This window comes from Cyrtonyx montezumae, unplaced genomic scaffold (assembly GCF_038088225.1).
Source record: "Cyrtonyx montezumae isolate F1298 unplaced genomic scaffold, pur_monq_1.0 scaffold_10, whole genome shotgun sequence".
Lineage (NCBI taxonomy): Eukaryota > Metazoa > Chordata > Aves > Galliformes > Odontophoridae > Cyrtonyx > Cyrtonyx montezumae.
Genome location: NW_027071826.1, coordinates 603,425 through 628,965, shown reverse-complemented (window position 1 = coordinate 628,965; position 25,541 = coordinate 603,425). Strand labels below are relative to the sequence as shown.

At 36.8% G+C, this 25,541-nt stretch overlaps 2 protein-coding genes across 2 annotated transcripts in view; both read right to left on the bottom strand.

Annotated features, from left to right (window-relative positions):
• Positions 1–25,541, bottom strand: part of LOC136055817 (dehydrogenase/reductase SDR family member 7-like) — a 173,176-nt gene that overhangs the window by 108,179 nt on the left and 39,456 nt on the right. The window lies entirely within an intron of this gene.
• Positions 699–24,440, bottom strand: CUNH14orf39 (chromosome unknown C14orf39 homolog). Its single transcript, XM_065747624.1, has 18 exons — positions 24,371–24,440; positions 22,920–22,977; positions 22,552–22,608; positions 19,511–19,637; positions 17,306–17,395; positions 13,611–13,798; positions 13,227–13,269; positions 12,722–12,842; positions 11,578–11,672; positions 8,953–9,092; positions 8,414–8,493; positions 6,406–6,491; positions 6,252–6,313; positions 5,238–5,308; positions 4,019–4,176; positions 3,389–3,524; positions 1,980–2,037; positions 699–1,244 (listed from the first exon to the last, which is right to left on the bottom strand). Exons 2-18 carry the CDS (start codon positions 22,966–22,968, stop codon positions 1,042–1,044), a joined length of 1,764 nt encoding a protein of 587 aa, XP_065603696.1. The 5' UTR covers positions 22,969–22,977; positions 24,371–24,440; the 3' UTR covers positions 699–1,041.

Sequence of the window (25,541 nt, the reverse complement as noted above, 5' to 3'; positions counted from 1 at the left end):
GTGCATTTTCAATGTCTTCTGCTCAGTTTCCTGCAACGTCTTCTTTGATTTCCTTTGCTTCCTTTCCAGCATCTTGCTTGCTTGCTGTTAGACAGAACGTTTACTTCACACTAAAAACAGATTTCCTCTACCAATTCTATGAGTTTCAAGAACTAATAGCAGATGTTTTACATAAAACATTAAAAAATAAAAATAAAATAAAACCCTCAAAAGCATCCTGGTATTTCCATCAAGGACCATAAATCTGAAAGCACTGCTTGTGGAGATGGTTCTGACAGACCCACTGTGCACTGACATGGTGCTCACAAGAGTCAGCACTCCTTACTGACCTGGTACCATCTTTACTGCCACTCATTCCAGAAGGAAAACCATTTTTGGAAAGCTGATAACTGTATTTGCACTGACCACAGTTAAGGCACAGACTTTGGAAACTGAGTTTGTACCTTTAAAACAAACAAACTACAACATCAGATAAAACAGAAGGACATTACTTTGCCTTCAGTGTTTTAAGCTAGAAAGAGAGAAGTATTATTACTATAACATTATTTCACTTCATATCTTAAGAAATAACTACAAAGCTTTACATAAAATTAATGAAAATGTTTATTTTGAGAATTTAATAACAGATAACCAATTTAAGAACAGTAATTCAAATTCAGCTTTCTCCAGAACAATAAACAGTTACTTTTAAATGCTTAAATCAGAGATTATAAGGACTCATCAGAAGTTTGGATGCTCTCACAGATAATGAAATAATTCCACATGTTATTTTAAAATGGCATTTCAGCTGCTTCTAAGAGTCAGTTTAGGTATAGCATATCATAACATTTTGTGAAAACAACGTATCTAGAAAATAAGAGAAATAAAAGCTGCATCTCAAAGCGCGCAGTTGATGAATATACATGTGCTCTTGCAGCGATTGCAATAATGTGTTCTTAAGTGAAATGAAAGAAGGTGAAGTGCTTTGTACTTTAACTTAAGAAAATGGAAACATTTGTCAAGGCTAAGTAGGAAAAGAATTTAAAAGGAAGTCAAAGGTATTCAAAAGAATGTAGATGGCTTTGTATTTTGCAAGGAAGAATGAAAACCTTTCACAGAAGGAGACAGCGATGATCTCTGATCTTGTCCAAATGCAAATGGAAAACTGAAGTAATCTTTGCCATCTCCAAAAGCACGAGAAGTTGATTCCATAGAGAAGGGAAAGGCAAATGTATCCTCACTTTCTGATTTCCCAAATAAGCTTCCTATATGACATACATAATATATTATTAGATTAGTTTTTACTGTATTCAGCATACATTTAATATTTTTTTTACTCCCAGTATTTGCTGTGTCACAGGAAAACATGGTTTATGATGTCTGTTTCTCCTCTCTCATTTGTGCTATTTTTGTATCGTGTACCTCCAAATATTTAAACTTATGATCTAGGCTTCTTTAATTGTTTGGAAACCATTTTCATTCCAGTTGTGGGGAGACTGAAAAAAACAGGTCTGTTCTTCCAACACAGAGCTGGCAGCTTGAAGTTAAAAAAATGTATTTACCAAGTACTATAACTTCTACATTAACAGAACAGTGTTCTTCTTAGGAGTGAAAAAGCAAACAGAACTCATTTAAAGTGCACACTTAAAAATCTTTCTCCCCTCTCACTGCTCATCTCAGAAGAACCAGGGATTGTATTAGGTGTGTATGAAACACACTCCCACACATCTCTTTTATGAGGACATCTCAGACATTTGAATTCCATAAGACAGGTATTTTGGAAAAATAATAATTAAAAAAAAAAGCTAGTCAAAATATAAATTGACATAATAACCCACTAAACAGGTATATCACAGAGCAGTATATAACAAATGAACATCTTTTAGACAACCAAAGGTGTCTTGTTAAGCAGAATGGTGAGCTCACCAGCCATGTAAACATAGACAAAATATAGTTGATATACACAAACACTTTCTAATACTTTCCACTGTTACACTTACCAAAATCTTTATGTGGTGACATGGGATTCAAGTTTCCCACAGAATAACCTTCATCTACCTGCAATGTAACAGCCATTTTATTTAACATCAAACCCTGAAGTTACATGGTAAGCTCTTCAACAAGCTTCGTGTTTTGTTTTCATCTACAAATGAACACTTTCAGCCTTTCTGGAAAGGAGCAGCAGACTGTAACCAGGCCAAAACCCCATCTGATTTTCTGCTGTTTTTTAACCTGAACAGATTCCAAATTATTTAATTCTGCAACATTTTAGAAAACCTCTAAGCAACACCAGAGTTACAGCTTCCTAACAGGACGTGATACTGCCAGACAGAATGATAAAATAAGACCTACCTACACTCCAGAAGAGCTCTTAAGCTGGGTTTATAATGGATAAGTAAGTTCAAAACTTCCATCTCACTGCAGATAAAAGTGACCACTAGACACTGCTAAATTCCTGAGCTGTCACAAGATAACATGGGTTCTGAGAGCATTACTGGACTTACCTACCCACTCTTTTCACGTTGCCTACACCAATCTCGTTCCTAAACCATTCACAAACTACCCACCAGCCTATTCTCTCCTCCAGGTCGATGCCAGGTAGTATCACCAATACATTCTTCACCAAACACAAAATAAAGAAACGTGTTTTTCCTCTTTCAGCTTCCACGTAGCGACTGCAAGACTGAACATCCCCACTGAAATAGGAAATACCTGGATTCCATTCCCTTATTTACACAATTAGTTTTGAATATGCATTACCAGTGAGTGATACCTAACCACTGCACTATGCACTGACACACACCTGTTCTGAATATCCAATTACGTATTACTAGCCTAGAAAGTGAAAAAAAAAATTACTCTAGAGTACTGTAGTTAGTCAAAAGATAAGAAGTGTTAACAGGGTTCCAGGCCCTGTTCCAATTAGCTAGCTACCTATTGCCCTCATTTAAAGATAGCTGCTAGTATATACTTACATTTTAATATTTCTAATAGATGAACCTTTTTTCCTTCCCTCAGTGTTCTGCCTGTGTGAAACATGGAGGATAAAAACCTAACATTTTAAGTAACTGATTCCCTGCTACAGCCAAACAACACCATACAGGTTAGGCATGTGAGTAGGGCCTAAAATTCTGCATTGCAATGCTGAGACAACTCGATTGACCAAAAGGGTTTCTATGTGCATCTGCATATCCATATGAGAAAGTGCTTTGATCAGAGGTCATCACATGGCAATTAGTAGTTAAGGAGATAAGCATTTTCAAAGGATATCCAGTGTAAAATTAAGCAAGTTCTTAAAATACACTGGCCAAAAAGGTGTCTCGTGAAAGAAATCCATTCATAGTTATTACTACTTTCTTAGCATGATTCTGCTTGTGGAAATTTAATATTCTTAAGTATTAATTTTTACCTCATCAGATGAATTTTCTGCCCCAAATACAGATGAATCAAACAAATTAAAGCCAGGTGACTTCTGGGAGATGCCCAAGAAAGAAAAGAAAGCAGGAGATTTTGATGTGGCTTCTTCACAACCCATGTTGTGAGTGCTGTAAAGACAGGAAGGTAGAAACTACATCAGTGGTTTTTAAGAGTAGCACAGGTGGCTTTTTTTCTTTCTGACTTTCCTACATTTCTATAGCTTCCATCAATAATTGCTTCCTGTAAGACATAACAGGTGATACAACTCTTTAAAAAAGAGTGAGGCAATGTTCTTAACTAATCCCCTTCCTTTCACTTTCCTGCTCCAAGAAAAGATCCTTTAAAAAAAAAACAGTCTTAGCAAAGGAGCTACAAAGAACCAGCTCACATATTTCTAAGAAAAGTCTCCCTCTTTCAAAAAGGAAAAAAAAAGCAATCTACAGTTCAAGTAGAAATTCTATTCCATGGACAAAATCTAACTTAGAAGAAAAATTTTGTCTATTTTGGAAGAGCTTTGAATGAAAGTCATTCTGTAGCATCTTTCAAAACTTGTGGAAATACTGAAACAATAAGCATCATTACAAATCTGCTCACGAAACCTAAATAAAAGCTGTCATCGTACAAGTCAAGTGGAAGTGTTTTAGAAAACTGGGCTTTTTTCCCCCTCGAGTCAGGTGTTCCAACAGACTCAGGTGTTCCAGGTGCTCTTAGAAAGTGTTCTGCACTTTCTTCTGCTGTGTCAGGATTATTCTCATTTGGTGTAAAATACTTGTGCATGCCCTGTTAAAAACAAAGATACAATAATGTTTATGGCCTATATAATTTCCCAAAATACTGTTAGTCCATTTTTACAAGCATGCTCATTTCTGTTTTAAGGTTTGTTATTTTTATTTTCATGAAAAATAGAGGGAATTTAATAAACTGCTTCCAGTTGCACATTCACCATAGTTATGACTGTAGCCTTAATTTGACTTATTAAAGACTAACTTCTTCCAATTAAAACTAAATATGAAAAATTTCATACAAACAAAAGAAAGATTTGAGTTGGCTGAAAACAATGCTTTGGTCTCTTTCTAAAGTATCTCTTAGCTAATGCTTTAAGTCGCACTGGAATCCTCTTGATATTCCCTAGTGAATTAGAGGAACAGAGTCATCAGAATATACACTATCTCACTATCTTTCTCTTTCTCAGGAAATGTTAACTGGGAATGTACACTTGGATTCTGTGGAGCAATTTCCACTGAACTCAAATTTGTTTTAAAGACAATGTTCTCCACCAGCTGCCTGAGGGTCATGAGCCTGTAGAAGCCAGCTAGAGGATGCTGAGTGCCTCAAACTTGACCTCAGTATCACCTGCATATGCAAGCTGTACACAGAACTGGCTTCAATAATATAGCATGACAAGCTTAAACTCCTGCTTGAGTACAGCTAATAAAGGGAGTGCAAATTAAGCCACACAGAGCCTGTAGCCAGCACAGAGCCAATTTTCCATACTTTTGTGGGAGAGGTGAGTTTCAAATGCAAAAATGAAAACAATGTTCAAACGCATCTTAGCTTACAAAGATGAAAACAACACACACCAGTTCTATCTAAAAACCATGATGTGCATGGGACAGTTGTCCTCAATGTTCCATTGTCAAGATAGCATTAAAAAAACACACAACACTGACATGCTCAAGATCACTATGTTAATAATCAGAAGACAAGAAATAGCTTTAAATGTTGGTTGCCTTAAGATGAGACATTTTGACAATCCCCGAGAATCCCAATTACCTCTCACCAAGAGACTCAAATGCATCAAGTTAGATTGACTACTGTAAATAAAATAATGCTCTGCTTACTTGAGGTATGTAAGAAGAATCCTTAGGCTCATCTTCTGCCTCTTTATCACCACATTTGGCCTCTTGGTCCTCTATGCAAAGAAGACAGTACTCCTTATATTATAACAGCAATTTAAATGGATAAATAAAAATTACGTTGTGGGAAAGAATCCTTGAAAAAGATTTACTAACTTGGCATTGCTATTGAAAAGGTGTTCTGACTGTAGTTTTCATAATAGCCCACTCTGTGAAAATTTTCATAATAGTTTCCTCTTGTTCTACCACTTACTGTTGTCAAAGATACTCTAAGGCTGCTTCATATTGTTTGGTGAGTTCTTCAAATTTAGCTGTTGCTCCCTAAGAGTGCTATTTTTGCCTAATCCATCTGTTGCACTCTCAGAATGCTCATACCAATCAATAGAAACCACATGGAAACAAAATAAAAAGCAAGTCCATGAAAATGATAAAGCGTATCTTAAAGACCTGGGCAAAAGCTAGGATAACAAATGAGAAGAATGTTACCCAAATTTCTGCTCTAAGATTCAGGCCATGCAATGTTTCACACATTGTAAGTTATGATATTGTGTTCTAAGAGGCATAATTAGGATTCTACTTACAGAAGAAAAAAAAAAAGGGACTATAATTTTTTTTTAAATAGAGCTAAATGGAAAGTGTAACTAAGAAAATGTACATTTAAACTAAAGCTCAGTGCCCTGGATTTTCAAAACTACAGGTGCATTTGCAGATACTCTGCTTTCTTTCTCTAAGTATTGTGTGTGTATTTCTTATATGTGGATTTACTAGAAATTCTGGGAGATTCCCCTTATCAGCAGCAGTCAATGGAGAATGCTAAGACTGAGCCTGCCTGCTATACACACAAGGTAAAACTAAATAACCTAACTGGAGAAGGAAAACAAATGGTGGTCCACTTCATATCAGAGTGACAGTGTGGCTTCTAGAATACTCTCTTTCATCACTGCGTGGTTGGCATACAGTAACAGCACATCTGATCAAAGGATGACAGCAATGCTTTACCTATGACGCTTTTGTCACTCTCAAACTGTTGATTAGCCACGTGCTTTGGAGGCCGCAGCAGTCTAAAAGACAAGAATTACACTTGTTTGAATGTGGATTATCTCCATAAACTGTCATCATAAAAATGAAAGCTATTTCATCAGAGAAAAGTTACCTGGACTGCATTTGGTTTTGGAAACTTGTTTTTGATGGAACTTGGGCAACTTGTACATCAGTAGTCATAGAAGCACCAACAGCCATCTAAAACATCACAAAGAGTCAAATGAGGCAGCAGATGAAACTGTCACTTTGACAGTATCCTTCAAATTTGTGCTTAGATTGCATAAACCCATTCCATTAAGCTCTTTTTAGGGATTATGCAATAAATACACTTTTTTTGCCTGTCTGCTTTACCTACAGTTTAACATTTTTTTCTACATGATACCCAAACCCACATCTGCTATTTCTAATAAAGATGCATTCACAGCACTGATAACTAGAGGTGAATAACTAACTTTTCAGTCATACAAATAACATTACACGACGTACAAACTATATCCAGGTTTACCACCACTGCAACCAGACCTGTCTCCTCCTCCTAAGGCCAAAGTGAGAGTGCACAGAAGTACAAAATGTATCAGACTGAATTCAACTCAGGGTGGAGGACAAAAGGGCTGGGTATGCAGAATCTGTCCACCACTCACCTCCTTTAGTTTACAGCACTTCTTTTTGGAAGCATAAAAATTTCCTTTCCTCCAGTCTTTTCCTTCTACCTCCATCTTCTCCTTGTTCCCATCACCCTTTCTTAACCCTGACTTACTGCTTCCCACTGTTTTTTTAAGTACAATTCTAGGTCCCAGATTACCATCTTCATCTGGATTACCCTGGCAACAAACTTTCCATCACCTCCATCATGTTCAACCCCTAAGCCTGTCACAAATCACAGCTACTTGGAGTTTATTCTGGTCCTGCTTCATTCAATCTAGCTCTTGCACTTCATACGGTCTTGTCTTACTTAATTAAGGTGGTTTTGTTCCCACAGGCTCCCTCCTAAAGCATTTAAAGATGCACTCACAATAACCTCAGTTTCCTTTGAAAGTCACACCAGTTAGTGTGTGATTTAACAATTTACTTGGCAAATTTTTTGTTCTCTGACATTTGGTTTGAAATAGGTCCAGTGACATATACCTTATGAAGTTTCAGTATGGAAACCTCCCCAGACTGCTGCACAGCAAAAACAGTTGCAAACTATGTATTTTATCTCTGATGATGCCACCTTTTCCAGTACTCCTTTTATACTTCAACCATCTATCAGCTCAGTGAATTTTCTTTTACTTAATTTTATTAGTGTGGGGTTTTTTTGTTGTGTTTTGTGTCTCTGCAAATTATTCTTGCAGCTTGTTTCTTGGCTGTTTTACTGTGTTTGTGTACTTAAGATATTGAGATGCAATACACTTCTTTAAAAAAAATGTCACAGGAGTTATTTGCTCATGGGATAGAGAAAGAAACACAGCTGTGGACTTCTTAAGTGTAACAGAAATACCACTGAGGTTTTATTTCTCTAAGCCTTCTTTTCTTTTCTGAATAAACTGTAGACAGTCCCACAGAGCATCATACACCCTTAGTCCTTAATGAAATCACTTCCCACTGAGTAGATGACTGATGATTAATCAGTAGTAGAAAATTATATTCCTTCTTGAATTTCAAAACTTTGCTGCACACAATCAAATTAATCTACAAATTATTATTATTATATGTTATTCTATGTGTTTAAAACTCTCACATAAATTATTTGGACATATAGTTCACCTCAGTTTTGGAAAGGAATCACACACAATCATAGAATCACAGGGGTTGGAAGAGACCTCAAGAGATCATCGAGACCAACCCCCCCACCGCACTAAAACAGGTTCCCTACAAGGAACCAATACTGGAATGCTCAATGTAAGTAGCAGTAATAACATGAATAACGTTCAATAATAACTTAGGCAATTTCAGTTGAGTTAGAAATGGCACCAAAAGAAGATCTTTATCATTACCAAATCTTCATCATCTTGGATCCATCATCCACAAGTTTTGTGTAGGATAAAATAGCACTCGGTATATTTGAACTATTTTGTATTCAAACAACCACTTACAACAGACTGTACAATCTGACATTTTACCAGAGGAAGAACTCATACTTGTGATGGGTTTTCTGCATGGCTGGAAGAACTGCTAGCAGCAACTGACTGTTCCACAGGATTTTCTTGTTCTTCTCTCCCTAAATTAACAAACATTACTTAAACAGGATTAAGTATCCAAAGTACAAACTGAACTTGCCAACAAAGTGTACAAATTTTCCTGTCAATGAAGAGCTAAGCCAAAGATAGCACAAAACATGAAAGTAACAAGCAAATTACTAAAATAATAGTTAACATTTACCATAGATCTACAATCACTGCTAGAAATATGTTTCAGATTTTTTCTGATATATTGTATTAGGTACAACTACCACATCACTCTACTAATGCACAGATGAGAGAGAAATCAGAAGTTTTCTGTTGAAAGCCTAGCTACATCCACCACAGTAAAAACAGCTGAGTATATTCACTGCCACGGTTTCCGTTTATTTACACACACACACACACACACACACTAAAAAATCCTTGCCAAAATAAAAAACCATAAAATTAAAATTATTAAATAAATAAATAGAAAGCTAATTAGAAGCACACTGCACCTGTTTCTGTTTGCTGCATAGCAAATCTAGAAGTCTGCAAAGACTGGACTGATCTCCGAGGAATGCATGGGAGTTGTAATGGTTTATACAGTTGATGTTTCTCATGTAACAAAGAAGGATGTTCACTTTCTTCAAATATCCTAAAAAAAAAGAGAAGAGAAGAGAAGAGAAGAGAAGAGAAGAGAAGAGAAGAGAAGAGAAGAGAAGAGAAGAGAAGAGAGAGAGAAGAGAAGAGAAGAGAAGAGAAGAGAAGAGAAGAGAAGAGAAGAGAAGAGAAGAGAAGAGAAGAGAAGAGAAGAGAAGAGAAGAGAAGAGAAGAGAAGAGAAGAGAAGAGAAGAGAGAAAGATGGGAAATCATAAAATCCAACAGCTTCAAGTAAGTGGAGTTCTCAGGGGAAATGCTAACTCTTTTCAGCTCCAGCTATCAATAAGACTTTAATTTTTCCTTAAAGAACACCAGACCGAATATCACTGAAAGCAGAGGACATGCAACAGTACTAAAGTGATCATAACATTCCTGACTTGAATTTTGTCAGTAGCGAAGAAAACAACCAGGAAATGGTGGAGTGTGACAATGAAAAGGTGGAATTCAAGATCATTAGTGCATTAAAGAGGTGTGCAGCAAGATTGCTGGTCTGGACTTTAATATGATTAATATACTGGACTTTCTGATTAAGATACTTTCTATAACAAACTGTAGAAACCATGCATCATCAAATTTAGCAATTAAAATATATATCAAACAGAAATAATTTAAAAGTATCTATATCTTTCAGCAACAGCAACTGCAGATATTACTTGTGTCAAGAATGAGTACTACAAGAAATCAAATGTTCATATGACTGAGAATAAAATCAGATGTGGAGAACTTTGGACCAAGGAGTGGTTAAACCAGAGCTAAGCACAGAGCCCTGGCTGAAATGGCTTCCTTGTTCAGAATGGTTTGCCTGGCCACATTATCGCAGTCATTCAAAAGTGGAATGAACTGAACAAGGCTGCTGCTGATCATCATGATTTAGATTGCCAGTAACCAGTTTTGTTACAGAACTTACTTCAGATACCAAATCGTGTTTTTGAAAGCTCCTGGAATCAGTTTCTGCATGCTTTTCTGAAACCTAGCAGACTGTATTTCTAAAAATTTGCCATACAGGAAATAAAGCACCCTTTTACAATACATATCTATTCAGAAGAATGGACTGATAGCAGAGTAGCAAACAGAAGTTAGAAGCTCTTGAGATATTGATTTTTTAAGTAACAAAAACTTCAAAAAAGCCTGCAGTTAAACTTTATAACCATGCAATCCAACTGCTCCTCTCCCTTCACAAAAACATTATTTAAAAAAGAGTATCTTCCCTGACATTAATAACTACTGGGAAAAAAAAAATCAAACTGCAGCCTGAAACTCAAAATAATCTGAACTGCAGTAACAAGAAAGAACATTTGTCTTCCTTTTTCTACTTCATTGTAAGCAGACACTGAAATAGATAAAAGATCTTCATCTCAATCCATGTTGCAAAATATGTAATACGTTCAGTTTTTATTGAAGTGCAAAAAAAGATATTCTAAATCAAAATAAAATTTCATTTCAGAGTACTTGTGGTTGTGGTCAGCACAGGATGGACTCTTCATTTATGTCTACACTTAGACTTCCAGAAACAGACTTGCAAGTATTTTTCCAAGAATTATACTGCAGTCTTTTATTTGGTCACTAACACCTTATCACTGATATGTGAAGGTGCAGAAAGAACTGCACTCATCCTCTACAGAATGTCCACCAGAAGAAGATTTAGCAAAGATCTCTCATTTGGAACATAAGGTGATTTTGGTATTCAGGGGTAGAATTAATGCATAATCAAATTGGAAGGAAAAAAACAATAACTAGGACTACAGAATTAAGGAATTAAATCCCTCCCGAACATTCTAGAAAAGCATAGGGAATGAAGACAGCACATTCCAAAGCACTGTTCAAGATTTCTATGTAATAAATATCATCTTTCATCAAGAAACAAAGGCCAGGGCTTCAAGAAAGTTGAAGATGCAAGAGCAGTCCAAATTGCTTTAAAATTATACCAGAAATACACTACAATTGGTGTTCCTGTGTGGTCACTGATGAGAGCTTTTGATATGGAAATTCTACAGTAATACTTCAGTATACTTGGTGTACTACAAAAGTATAATCACAAAAGTATATTCAATCCACTAGTCAAAGAAAATAGGTTGCACTACAAAGCAATGACATTTGTAACCCTAACCTTTACACCAAATATCTGTTCAGTACAGTTAATGTATTCTATTTTTGACTGCAGAGTCGCTGTAACTGTAATTAAAAGCCATAACACTATCCACACAGATCCATTAGCAGAAGCTGTGAGGAGCAAAGTCTTACACAAAATACTTTTGAATAGTTATTTCCAGATAACACTCATTTTCCAACAATACAAATTTGCCACCACCTTTCACTAAACACCAAGAAATACAACACTTCCAAAGTTATGTGATAGATCACATGACTAGGGTTGGAGAACCTTGTCAATCACTACATAGCCACAGTCTGTGTTTTGATGACATCTGTGTGTGAATACTGAGAATGAAAAGCAAGGAGAAATAAATCATTGTTAAACACACCTATCTTTAAATTCCTTTGGTTTCTCTAGACTTTTCAGAATTTTTCCTCCAATCATTTCTGAATTATTCTGATCTTCTGTCGTCTCTTCAAATGTCTTGAAAGATAAAGAACAAACAAACATCAGAAATTAAAAAAAAGGTGAAAATGATATAGCTACATGTTGTAAATGGTTTCTAAACTGATGAATCAGTGCAAGCAGAATTTTTTTGTACCCACAATGATTTAAAGAAATAAGAACAGCAAGGTTCATTGTGAACTTCAGCCTAATGTCAAACAATACCACAAAACATACGAAAAACCCACCATCTGTGCACACTGCTACTATCAGCTTGAGGCTGGATGAAGCAGACATGGCTGACAGAGCAGTAATGCTCATCTGGTCCAGTGAGACAAATAGATACAACTGCAGAATTACTGAGGTTGGAAAAGACCCTTAAGATCAGCAAGTCCAGCCATCAACCTAACACTAATCAGTCCACCACTAAACCACGTCCTTCGGTGCCATGTCCAGAAATGTGGAGAAAAACTTCCTGAACCTTTTCAAGCCTGGCCTGCTGGGCTATTCCAGCTTAGGAGAGACTTCACCACTCCCAGCAGAGGTCAAAATGCTGTCTTGACAAATTCCTTTTTTTGAAGATTATCCTTCTGGAAACAATGCTTCTACATACTGGAAGTGTAAAGTCTCAAATCACCCCATCTTCCACTATTTTTTACCCTCACATTTATTTCAAAAAGAGTAAGGAATTGTTGTGATTCTTATTGTGAAGCCTATTTAGTTAATCATGTATATATTAGCAAAACCTTTCTAAAAATAGTAAACACTCACAAAGGCTGTATAGTCACTAAGGTCTGGTCCTGCTATATTTTGACAAGTGTGCTCTGACTGTTGAGCTAGCATAGAAGTATTTGTGACACAGTGACATGAAGAAATTACGGTGTAAACAGAGGTCAGCAGAAAGCAAGCTTTAAGAGTCTTAACAGTCATGGACCCCTCTCCCCCAAGAAAGCATAGATAATACTACATAAATTCATAATTATTCATTCTAGTATCATCCCGTTGGTTCATGTGCTTGAAAATAGACTACTCTTTTCTTTCAGCAAATTAATTGTATAAATACCTACACACACATAAAACACACTTACTTTTTTTAAATAATTAATTTTCATTTCTAATTCATCTGCTTCTTTTTCTAGTTCAATTGATTCTTGCGTAGCGGTTTCAGCAAGCTTTAACATTTCCTGTGTTTCTTGCCTCAAAGAAGCACTTCCAAATCAAGGAACATACTTGGCAACGTGGTTTTTTTCAAGCAGGGGAAGTTATCATGTCCCTCACAGCTCTACGCTGTAAGTGCAAGTGCTAGAGGTACAGAAAGCTCCATCAGTTCTACAGCGGGCAAGTCTCCAACTCTCAGTCAGCCTTCTCCTTACTGAAGCACGATGACTGATGGGTCATTAAGTGAAACATGATTTTCTCCCTCAAAACATTCCAGTAAATTTTAACTGAACACTACTGTTTGACCTACAATTATCCCATGGGGAAATGGCTATGCTTCTACTCTAATCATAATTGCTATGTTTTTAAATAAAAAGACATGAAAGTTAAATTTTCCTTCCTGTAAACTGCATTAACATTGCACATCAAGGATACATGTGTAAAGCCCAGTCGTTAATGGATGCAAAAGGAGCAGGTTCTGTAAAAATAAAAGTTTGTTTCAGAACGTTATTAAGTCTCACTTGCTTTACAAACACAAGATAAATTAATGCTTCAGGAACAGTTATCATTGCTCAGTGCTCATAAAAACATAGCAGTAATACATAAAGTAATGACATTTAAAACAGCGCAATAAATAAAGTATATAAACAAATGTTTGAGAAGCTGGTTCTAAACTCATTTTGTAGTACAGTAAAATGAAGATTTTTTAACAGCTTAAGGGAAACTGACAAATCAATAATGGATTTCTGCACAATGCAATTACATGCAGTCCACTACCACCAACAGGCTCTACTGCTGAGGCACGGATAATAGGAGTACCAAGAATGTCCAAGTCATCATCTTCTTTCAATTTGTATTGTTCAGACTGCTTCTGAATTCTGTTCTGGATTTCCTCAAGCTCTTTCTTCTTCTTGTAATACTCCTGTGCAAGGGCAGTTTCTGCATATTTTTCACGGTGTTGCTTCAAAATCTCTTTGCACTGGGTTATGTAATCTTGATACATTTTCCTATAAAAACATATCATTCAGACATCATTTACAAAGAAAAGCTATATGGAATCATCTCGATTACATTTGCAGTTGTTCTGGAAAAGGTTTTTTAGTATGTTTCTACTTGACTTCCAAGCTTTTTTCTTCCATCTATTTCCAAGGAAAAATATGCTGTACATAACAAAGAATACATCCATGATGTAACAGCCATTATTCTGAATCTAGGCCATGCCACGATGAAGGGTAGCTTAACAGATGACAAATGCTTCTTCCTTGTGTAATTATCATGAAACTCATAGCAAGCCAAATTCTCTGCTCATGCTTATTGGCACTACTCCACATGCATCAGTGGAGCTGTATCAAACTTACAGTAAAGGACCACTTGGCCTAACATCCAGTATTTAGAACAGCCTGATGCATTGCTGAGGAGCTGCTTCCAAGGAAATGCTGAGCAATCTGACTCAGGGAAGCCTTAAAACACACACAACAGTCACACTAAAATAACAAACTATCCAAAGTTAAGGTTAAGCAAACACTTAAATGTTTAACTGGAAAAGAGCCAGAATACTCAGCTTCTTGTAGGACTACCCTCTACATTAATCTCACGCTGATATAATTTCACTGACGTTGTGTGAGAACATTGCTACAGATTATTAAAGTAGGTAGCATCAATTAAGAGGTCCCGTTAAGTAAATGTTCATGACATTGTTGAAGTTGAAATGAGCTTTTGAAAAACTGCTATAAAAACAAATGCCACGATAAGCAATTAGATGTAATTCGTCACAAAGCTGAAAAAATGATCAATATTATGTTTGGAAAGAAGAGAAAAAGAAGTGCTGTTGCACAGAACAGAAACTGTCTTGTGTTAAATCAATTGTGACTACGTCGGAATAGATTCTTTGGTCTGTATTCTCATTCAGTCAAGGAATTTGCAGGATAGCTTGCTAGCGACAGATCCCACATTTAACTGTGTGATGGGGAAGCATCTCTTATCACTTCAGTAGTGCTACTAAGTCTAACGTGGGTTACAGGTCATTTCCAGTGCAAAGGTCGTATCTTTAGGGAATGCATAGTAATTAAGAACACTGAGTAATTAACAGAGGAACTGGTTCTAATTGTTAATGTCACAGTTAAAGTAAGTAGTTTTGCAGGAAAGTAAAAGTTAATAATTAATAGTATTTTAAATTATCAGTAATAACAACCAAGGCCTGGTGTATTTCTCTCCACATTTGAAAGGAAAAGCTTAATAACAGAAGCAAATGTATAAACATTACGTTATTAGTATACCTGCACATTAATCAGAAATTCCTCTGTGAAATAAATTATGATGCATAACAGCAATGAAAGATGCAGACACACCTGTTTGTCTGCAATAAGGAACAGCTCTCACTGCATCCAAATCACAGTACTCCTCTTAAAATAATAACTATATCTCAAACTGCTATTACTGATCTACTGAAAGACAGGCACTTCTGGCTGCTGGCAGGTTATGCCGGGAAATGCAAGAGTAAAATTTCTGTCCCTACACAATAGTAGAAACTTCTGCTCTTACAAAAGAAATGTAAATTTTTAATGTCATAGGAGAACATTTTAAGATCTTATTTTTCAAATAAAACTACACTCCAGGCACTAGTTCCTGTTAAATTGACTAAAGTTCATCACATCTATTCCGGGGAAAGAAGTGGTAGATTCACACACGCTTTTTCCCCAAAACTCATTTTCCACAGATATATATTTATGGCTATATAGAGTATAGCATAGAATTCTTCAGGAATTGTCTCTGTTTTCAGTATTTTTCCTAAGTAATTCACATCCTTCCGTTCACATAGCTGAACATCAGCTGTTTACAATTCAGCACTGTTCACATTACTCATCTCTGAAAAACATCCTTCCAACTAAAGCAGCATGTCCTGAATGTTCACAAACTGCAGCCTAAGAAGGGCATTCAGCACATAACGTTTTAAACACACTTATTTTTCTTCCTAGTTTATCTATTTAGAATTTGTTGAATGCACATCTTGCTGATTTGAGTGTACCATCAAATGGTTCAGTACAGATGGACTGTATTTGAAAGAACTCTCTCAAGACAACTTTTGTAAAACCTATAAACTAAATTTATTCCATGGTTTGTAGTCATGATGTTTTATAATTAAAAGCTCAGGAAAAAAAAGCAAACACTTTCTTGTTGGAATTGAAACTAGTTATCTCAAGAAGCAATTTAAAAGTAATGCTTCTTTGGCTTGTCAGCTCAAATTAGTGAAGGCCAAAATGGCTCATATACTCATAGAAAGCCAATTTAACCTTATTTTTCACCAAATACAGAACTCTGAACAAGAAGACAGATAAGCTACTAACAGAGTTAATTAAAGGCTGTCAGGCATACTTCTGCTGTCTTAAACCACTTGCAAGAAGAACACTAACGTAAAAACAGTGGCAACATTTTAACTTGCAGATACCTACAGTATCACCCCTAAACTGGAATTTAGATGTCTAGATGGATCTGCCCTGATGTGGGTTTTTTTTTTACACATGGCTAACCCATCTGTTCCTCTTCCCAAGCAGATCAGTAAAGGTGAGAAACCTCTTTAAAATAAAGATCAATTATTTTTCTGAATTATAAACAATATTTCAGAGCATTAACTTGTCACATCCCACTTGAAAACTTAAGTGAAAATTCTCAGGGAGCGTTCTTTATCTCATTCAATGCAAGCAGATACGTTCCATAAGTAACTAGTTATTTAATTTGCAGAATCTAATTAATGAAGATGAAACACCACTTACGAAACAGAACTAGACACGCAGTTAATACTAACACAATTATCTACATATCTACTATAACCATTTTTAGACTAATTACCTACAATTAGTCTAAAAATGGTTATAGACCATGCTTTCCTGACCACTTGTCCTATTTTTCATGATCTAATATTGAACTTGCATGATTTGTAGTTTGTTGTTTGTTTGTTTTTGAAGAATATTTTATTCACAAATAAAGAAAAACACAAATTATTTGAATACACCTGTAGTCTCATGCTTCTAAAAAGCACAGAACCTCAGTTTTTTCCAAAAAGTCTTCCAAACTTTAACATCTGAAACTAAAATTACAGTATGTGTGAAGACATGTCACAGTAATGGTTAAAAAAAATTCTGTAGATAAAACATACCTCTGCAAATATGGTCTGATATTTCGTATCTCTGTCAAAGCTGAAACACTGATTATCTTACTACTACCCAAATTCAGAGGGCTTTTCTTGAAAGTGTGGGCAAGTAAACAATGCTCTGAAAATTCTAAGAGGGATTTGGAAAGTAATTGAATCTGAAAAAGCTGTATTTTATCCTACTTCATTAGTATCTACAAAGTCACAGATGAACTCCTAACAATGGAAACTTAATATTCTTTTATTACACTGAAATTTTTACCAAAACTTTCTGATGCAGACTCCATATCTCTGTTGATCAGATTAGATAGCACCGCCTTTAATTAGCACTGCTTCTAGAAATCTTATCTCATGTGAACATTGATACCTCTCATTTTCTGTAGCTTCTTCTAACACTTTGAGTTCATTCTTCAAATATTCTTCATGCTTGCTAAGAATTGCATACGTGGGCTTCCAGCTGCAGAGAAAGTACAACATTTGTTTGTTCCTCCTTTCATCGGCAAGGGTATAGAGAAATCTCTATCCACACTTACCTGAAAGTGCTAAAAATAGCCTATGGTTTAGGCAGCTGGACAAGACAACAGTTCATTTCCTAAGTTAGAATCATTCTGTGTTCATCTGGCTTTCTTTTTTATCTCCATGATAGCCCACCATCATGAACACAAATTAAAACACTTTAAGTGGAACGATAACATTTCAATTCATCTCAACAGTATTTCACCACTTCTTGTTCTTGGATCAGCATTTCAAGACCAAATCATTTGAGCAACTAGATATTAGAAAGATGTCATTATATTTCCAAGAATATGTATTTCTGTTGTGCCACTGTATTCTTCAGATCTTTGTTAAACAGACTTTTATGGATTATTCTAGAACTCATGACACCATCTGGATGCACATCTCACGTACTGCATTTTTGGTAGACTTGTTGCATGTAAGAATGCAGTACTTTGTTCAAAGTCTCTGAACGTGCCCCAGTATGATGCCTAGTAATCCAGACAACAAGCAGTTTCTTTGAGAGCTCTACTGAATGTTCCTGGCAACTGAATGAAATGATATACATCTCTGAATCAATCAACTATGAGGATGATTGTCAGTCAAATACAGAACCTGAATTTTCAAAATCAATGTTAGAAACTTGCTCAGAGTATCAGGAGTATCAACTAGGATAAATATTAGAAGTGTAAGAGGATTCTAGTACTTTCTTTGTCTGATCTCACAGCTAGAAATTGTTTATTACAGTTTTCAGTACACAGATAAATTATATTCTCAATAATTTAAGACAAAATCTCATCCTTCTGCAAGCATTGTCTCTGGGAATATATGAATCTATTATTGAGTCATTTATTATTTTCAGACTCTTTAAACCAATGCCATTGATGGTTCTCTTTAGGACCTCAGCCAATGCCCTTTGAACTTAATGGTTCAAAATTTGGTCAGATAGCTCTACCCTTCATTTCTTATTTCCTTGTTTGCATTACATAACAGCGGATTTATGACTTTTTAAAACTTAGGGAAGCAGTATGGAATGGTTTCAAGCAACTTTCAAAAGTGTTCATTCTATATTGCATCAGGGGCAAAAGTTTAGAGTACAAATAAACGAATTTTTATTGTCAAGCTCAAATATTTTCCTAACTTCATATAACAAAGCTACAGTTACAGAATAACAGTCAATTCAATCAGCTACCAACTAAACCTTCATTCGATCATGACTCCTTTTTTTCTTCTCCTTGCAGCTACTTTGAAACCTAGAAAGGACTCTGGTGCAACCTCCACTTCTCTTTTCATTCTTCGAAACCATCTACAATTTTTTATAAATTTATGCAAAGGACATTTATATTCAACCACTTCCCTTTAGGTACAGATTGGCAAGAAAACAAAAAGGATAGGATCTGCTAACAAATCCACTGCCAAGAGCCAGACTGGTTATGGAAAGATGAACACTGAAGTGAAAAGACATGATCACACAACCTGTGCCAAACTTCCTGTTTTTCTTTCTGCCTTCTCTTTCTATCCTTGCAAACACCTGAGATTTTCATAGAAAAACACTCTGTGGCAGTATGAAAAAATTCCTGGTAGCCAAAAACTTGCTTGAGAAATTGCCAATCGTTAAGATACTAAAGTGAAAAATGTAATGGAGCCTTACTGTCACCACTGGCTTTAATTTTCTTTCTTTATTTTTTTTTAGCAAAGAGGATTCTTAATGCTGTCTACAATTATCAAAACTCAGATGCATACAAAATCAAAAAAACATGTTTCTAATGCTCGTGCTCAGCCTTATCACCTGAGAACATTCACATGCTCCAAACATGGTACCTGTGAGCTCTGAACATTTTTTATTCTAACAGTGCAGTAAAACAAACTCAAATGCAGCCCACTTTTCTACCATTTCCTTTTTCAGAGGATGCAATTTTGTAATGTGATGATTTACAAATAAAAAATGGTCAAACACCCAAGTTTTCTTTAACGTCACTCCTAGCTAAACACACCCATACATATTGCTTTATACTACTTCCTCACTGACTTTCTTAATGCCAGCTCTACCTAAAAGTTCAGCTCATGTTATACTTACACACTACAGCTGTCCTTACTGCTCTCGTTTTGCTTGTGTAAATCAGCAATGGCATCATTGCAGTTATTTATATTTTCCTGCAATCTAGCGATTTCATTCCTTTTTTCTGTGATTTTTGAAGAATACACTGAAAATGTAAAAATATGTTTAAGTATTTGCAACCTATCTGTGAAATAAAAAGTCTACATTCACAAGGATTCAAAATTTCTTCCCAAGTGCTTGGTCTCAGTAGTACCAGATGAACGAACAGCCTGCAATTAAGCAAAGCAGTAACAAAATGAATGGAAAAAGAAAAAAAGAAAAGAGCTGTGTGTTCAGAACACTGATTTTCATTTAATATTTTGAAATTGGCTTTGGAAGAAAACATCAGTGCTGCTCCTGGACTGTCTGTGTAAAACTAAAGTTATTAATAGCGGTATAAATGAAAATGCTTATAAATAGTTAACGATGACTCTTCTCCAGAGTTCACAGAGGGACAAGTGTCTGCAGACACTAGAGGTATACAGGAAAACAGTATAAGCCACTTTTCTCTTGGTAATGCTTGCAATTGGGGAGGCTGATTGGAGTACAAGAGTTGTTTAAGATAAGTCTCTTTAAATACGTCTTCTTTCACAGAAGTCCAGAAATAAAAAATGTTTTGAATGGGAAAGCTGACTTCAAGAAAGGAAAACTAAAAACATCTCTGAGAGCACATACACAAATGATGGACGGAATCAGGAACAGATAAACTCAAATAAAAATGAATTTACACAAGTTGGAGAACCGCAGTGTATGATGGATTCATATATTGGGTAGGAAATAGATGCCAACTAATGAGGAGCAACTGTTGTAATGACAAATCCTTCAGAACGTGGACATCACCAGCGTTCTGTTTCACAAGTACAAGCTGTGAGAGCTACTGTGCATATTCACATAGCATAACTAGGTGCATGGGTATTTTTTCCCTGTGCTTTTTATTTCTTATTCTTTCCTATAGAGGTTCAGAACTACTTGTGCCAGATCTCCCTTGCCATCACTGCTGCCCTGACAACAAAGATGGTACCACTAAACTGAAGTCACTCAGACATCCCACCCCTTCTCATCAGTTTAACCATCTTAGCTGAGATGTATCTTCAGCTGTCTGCATTGCTGCTCTAGAGGTTCAGATCACCCTAAAGTTTGGGTGTGTTTTTGCAGCATTTGCTATATATTCTCTTGCATTGCCATCTGGGCTGATACATCTGCCAGAGATCAACATCATCCAGCACGAAGCAACAGAATCCCAATGTATTTTAATGTCTCGAGTAATCCTGAGTATATACAACATCTTAATACCTTTAATTCCTAAAGTCAGTGGCTTAGCACAAAGCATAACTACTGAACAAGAAAAATATGCCTCATTTCTGAAAAAAAAAAAAAACCCAAGAACATAAGGGCACTTGGAAGTAGCCTGCTTTAAGATTTACCATGATATACAGCACAACATACTAACAACATCATCAAAGCCATACAGTGTGTATTTCATTTACTATTTTCTACAGAGAAGCATTTCTGAGACAAGTGTGAATTGTTCCATTCACTTTCACTTTTGTGAAGAGCTTGTGGATGAGATCCACCCCACCCAACTTCACGGTGCAGATATCTACATCAAAGCTAGACACACATGGCAGCAACTATACTCACTGCAGAGGAACAGATTTGTTAAAGCTACTAATTTTCATTATTAGAAGAAGAGAGAAAGAGAGAAAAAGCAACGAGGCAGAGGTCCAAATCAGGGAAGAATTTAACTTCAAACTCTTTTTATAGGGTGAGACAAATCACTTTCCCTCCACTACTACAAGGGGACTTCAGACAAAAGCTCTGATGAATCTTACCCCAAATGTCAAAGCTCAAATGATACAACTGATCCCTCTGCCAATACACAGAGACTAAATTAAATAGAGATATTTCTGGTTACATTTTTGAAAATTTTAACTGAAACTTTTACAAGTGTCTCTTTTGAGTTCACACATGCTCTTAACTGAACACTCAAACAGTTGTGGTGCATTACTACACAGCCTTTGGATTTTACTTACAACATGCTCATTTACAGTAAGCTCAAACAAGTTTTATTCCACAAACACCTCTAAATTTACACAATGAGACCAAAGAATTATTACAGAACTCCGTGTGTACCAGATCTTGTGTAACAGATGCTTTAATGTTCAAAATACTTCAATCTAATATTGATAAACCTCTCAGTGTATAAGTACTTGCTTGGACATATCACTTCAGATTGTTAGAAATGCTGCCACCAATAGGATCCAGAACACTCTCTTATTCCTGAAGGACTTGAATTTCAGCTTCTACCTTTGAGGTACCAGCGATGAGCATGGATTTTTTTAGGTTGTCTAAAGAATAGTTTCTCTACGTCCATTCCTGTAACTGAGTGATACAACTGGCAGGATGGTTAAAAAGATAATAATAAGTCAAGACCTAAGTCCATAATATTATGCTGTTAGTCCGAGGAAGAAAGAATTTAATGTGGAGCAAGAGTTTCCCATTGGCATTACTGTTTGGGATTTCAAATAAAATTACCAGCTGCTTGATCGCAGAAAAGAAGACTCAGGCTTGAGTAGACTGCAGCAACTGAGAGAACCTTCATTATTGTAGGAAGACAGAAAGAGAGAAGAAGCAGTGAGGCAGAGGTCCAAATTTAGGAAGAACAAAAAACATGAAGAGAGAAGGGCAGACAAGTGGCAGATGTACTGAGCAAGCACAGCTGAAGCAAAGAACTGCCAGCGACTGTGAGGAGCTACAGAGTAAGAGCAGGAAATGGCGCAGCATGAAACTGGCTGCCCATGAGACAGCTGAGCAGCATTAGCTAAAAGTCGAAGGCAAAAGCAAAGTCTGCTAGGGAGAATGAGCAAGTACTGATGGCAGAAGATGAGATAGGGTGAGAGCAGGACACTGGACAGCTTTCATTATTGAGCTTGCTTCCGCCTCTGAAACTCAGACATGTATGAGGACCAGTGAAACAGAGCATTCAACAGCTAATAAAATGATAACTCATTGCTACTCACAATTTATCTGTTGATTGACATGTTCCTTTGCATAAGAAATTTGTTTTAGCTGGAAAACTGAAAAGAAAAATAAACACATTTATCTACAATGAACTGTTAAACAAATGTTGTGCAACATTAACTGCACAAACATCAATTCGCAAAGACGTTAAGGTGACATCTAAAGACACCCTTTCACACAAGCAGTTCTGCTGGTTGGTAATCTGTAGAACCCTGCTTCGAAACATCATCATTATGTAGTTGATCATCCAAACCTTCAGATTTAAATGTTTACTTGCAGTTAATGTAACTGCATAAAGTTAAAAATATCACTATATTCACTGCACTGGAAATGTTCACAATTAAAAGCATACAGTATAATAACCTACCGAACTGAAGCAGGAGTTTATCCAAGTTGGTTAAGAGTGTGTCACTCATCACGTAAACCTCAAGAGAAAAATGCAATTTACAGATTTACAAACACAATCCAAAGCTTTATTGACACAAAAAACAAGCCAAAATTCCATTTTAATGGAACCAACTTTTTCACCATTTGTAGTAATGGATTTACTGGAGGTCTAAACCACAGCTAGGAAAAAAAGGAAGTGTACAACCTAGGTAAAAGTTCCTGTGAAGTTCTATCTCAGAGAGGTTTAGCATGCTAACTTAGAAGGCATCTCAGTAAGAGATGCTCATGTACAAGAAGTGCAGCCTCTACTCCAGCCTCTACTAATCCTATCAACTGCAACGATGGTAATGGAAAAGCTTCTTTTCCACTCTGTACAGTGCTCCAGAAATAATTGCAAAGTACATTTGAACCAGAGAGTATATGTGTAAGTGGGATTAAAGACAGAACTAAAATGCAATGGAAAGCAGATTATTACAAATTGATTTTTCTGTTTGTATAGTGCTGCTATGGGCAGAACTTCAGTTATGTTTGTTCTGAACAGCTTGCAGTCATGTCCTCTTCTTAAAAGGATGCAATCAGTACCTAATCAGAACATCCTGAGCACGGGCAGCTAGCTCAGACACACTGAAACACAACCGTCCCACAACGGCTTTCCCATGGGTGAACGAACCCTTCCCTTGGCTGTGTGTAAGAAGTAAAGCCAAAACCAACCGGCGACGGGGATGAGATCCTAATCCAGGATGAAGCGGAATAGAAAACAACTTCAGAACTGAACTAAAGTGGCATTAAGATTGTACGGTGTAGCACTGAGACTGTGAAAACAGCAGGGAGGGAAAAGGAGGGAGCATTTAAAATGCTGGATATTTGACAGAAATGAATTTGCCTAACAGTTACGTGAGGATCAGAGCTACTAATCCAAGAGAACAGATTAGAGTGGGCAGACATAAAAGCTTCAAGAAAGACAGAACAGTTCTACCAAACGTATTTAAAAGACTGGCACCCTAGTTACTGGTGTTTGGAAACAGCAAACATTTTTAGGAAAATATTAACAAAGCATTTCTGCTTTTGCAACAAATAAAAGAAAATAAGTAATTTATTAAGAACTAAAAATTAGTTGGGAACATATACTGAAGATCTGTCTAAGTGTACAGGATGCAAGATGAAGCCACCTCACTGTAAGCACACATACATAAAAAGATTTGCTGTTCTAGATATTGTTTAAATTAAATAACAAAACCACAAAAGACGGATTTTGGTTTGTAAATTCAAAGGCTTGTGTGTCCCTGGTAGAAAGGGCTGAGAGATTTCACTGCACTGGTGATCTGTTAGATGACTGTAGATTTTAAAACAGCCTGAAACAAAAGATGTTCAGGGTATGACTGTATGATTCTTGATCTTACTGGAGAAAATAGCATTAAACCATTTGCCAACCTGGGATGACAAAGTCAGATGTTCTCACGTGGGACTGTTGTCTTTCTGATCTGAAAGAAGCACTACAGAGCAGAATCCACCAACTTCTGCTACAGAAAAATAACAATACGTAATAAACAGCTATGCGTAAAAACTCTTCAAACTAATAGATGATTTCTAATGGACCTCTCAGCTTGATGCTATCTATACTATTCTGAACTCTGCCAAAAATTCATATATTAGTCATCTAGCCCTTTTGTACCACATTACTAAGTTCAACTGTATTGCTCTCTATTTCATGAACCACAGGGCAGCACTGAGTCCAGAAAGCAGAAAAACTAATTGTCTGCTGAGTGCCTGCTCACTATCACAACACTGCCATTAAAGGAATTCCTCATTGCAGATTTACAGCTGTAGTTTAACGTCCTGACTGGAAAGGTGCTTCACTAATAGGTAATAAACACCCACAAACTAAGAGGTAAATCCCTTGTTTCAAATCACTTGCCCAGAGCTCAAACCACACAGGCATCCTCTACAGATAGCTCCCTAAAACAACTGGTTGCGTATTATTTTTATTTACATGACCCTTACTCTTCAAAACTCTGTCATAACACTCAATTCCACACACTGCTGCACAAAGCTATCGATTTCCGTTGGCTTTATATAAACGATTTTAATGCCAGCAAAGCTCTTCTGACGGTGAACTGTATCTCTCGTGTGATGCTCACTACCCGATGGGACTCTTTCACCAAACCGGTTATCTAGCTCCTGGAGTTTAGCCGAGTTCACATCTCCGCAAACAGCGACTCACGCCTCTGCTGCTCTCCCTTCGTGCTGGTACCCCTTAAAATCCTGGAAACACACAAATAAACGCGTGAAATTTTGACGAAATATGGGTAACCACCACCGTGGGGGACACGTCGGGGGCCGCGCGGAGCGCCACAAAATGGCCGCTCAGCGTGTGAGGGCATGCGAGGGGCCGCGTCCCGCGGGACCACCGGCTCTGCAGGGCGGCCCTGCCCCGTTAGGAGCACTGACAGGAGGGGAAGGTCGGGAAGAGAGCCACGACAGCCGCCCCAGGGCCTCAGCCGCTGTCAATGCCCGCGGGCACGGTCTCGCTCCTTCAGCGTCTCCTCCGCCGTCCCCAGGGGAAAAAAGGGACGACCTCCGCCCGCCGCACACCCACCCCAGG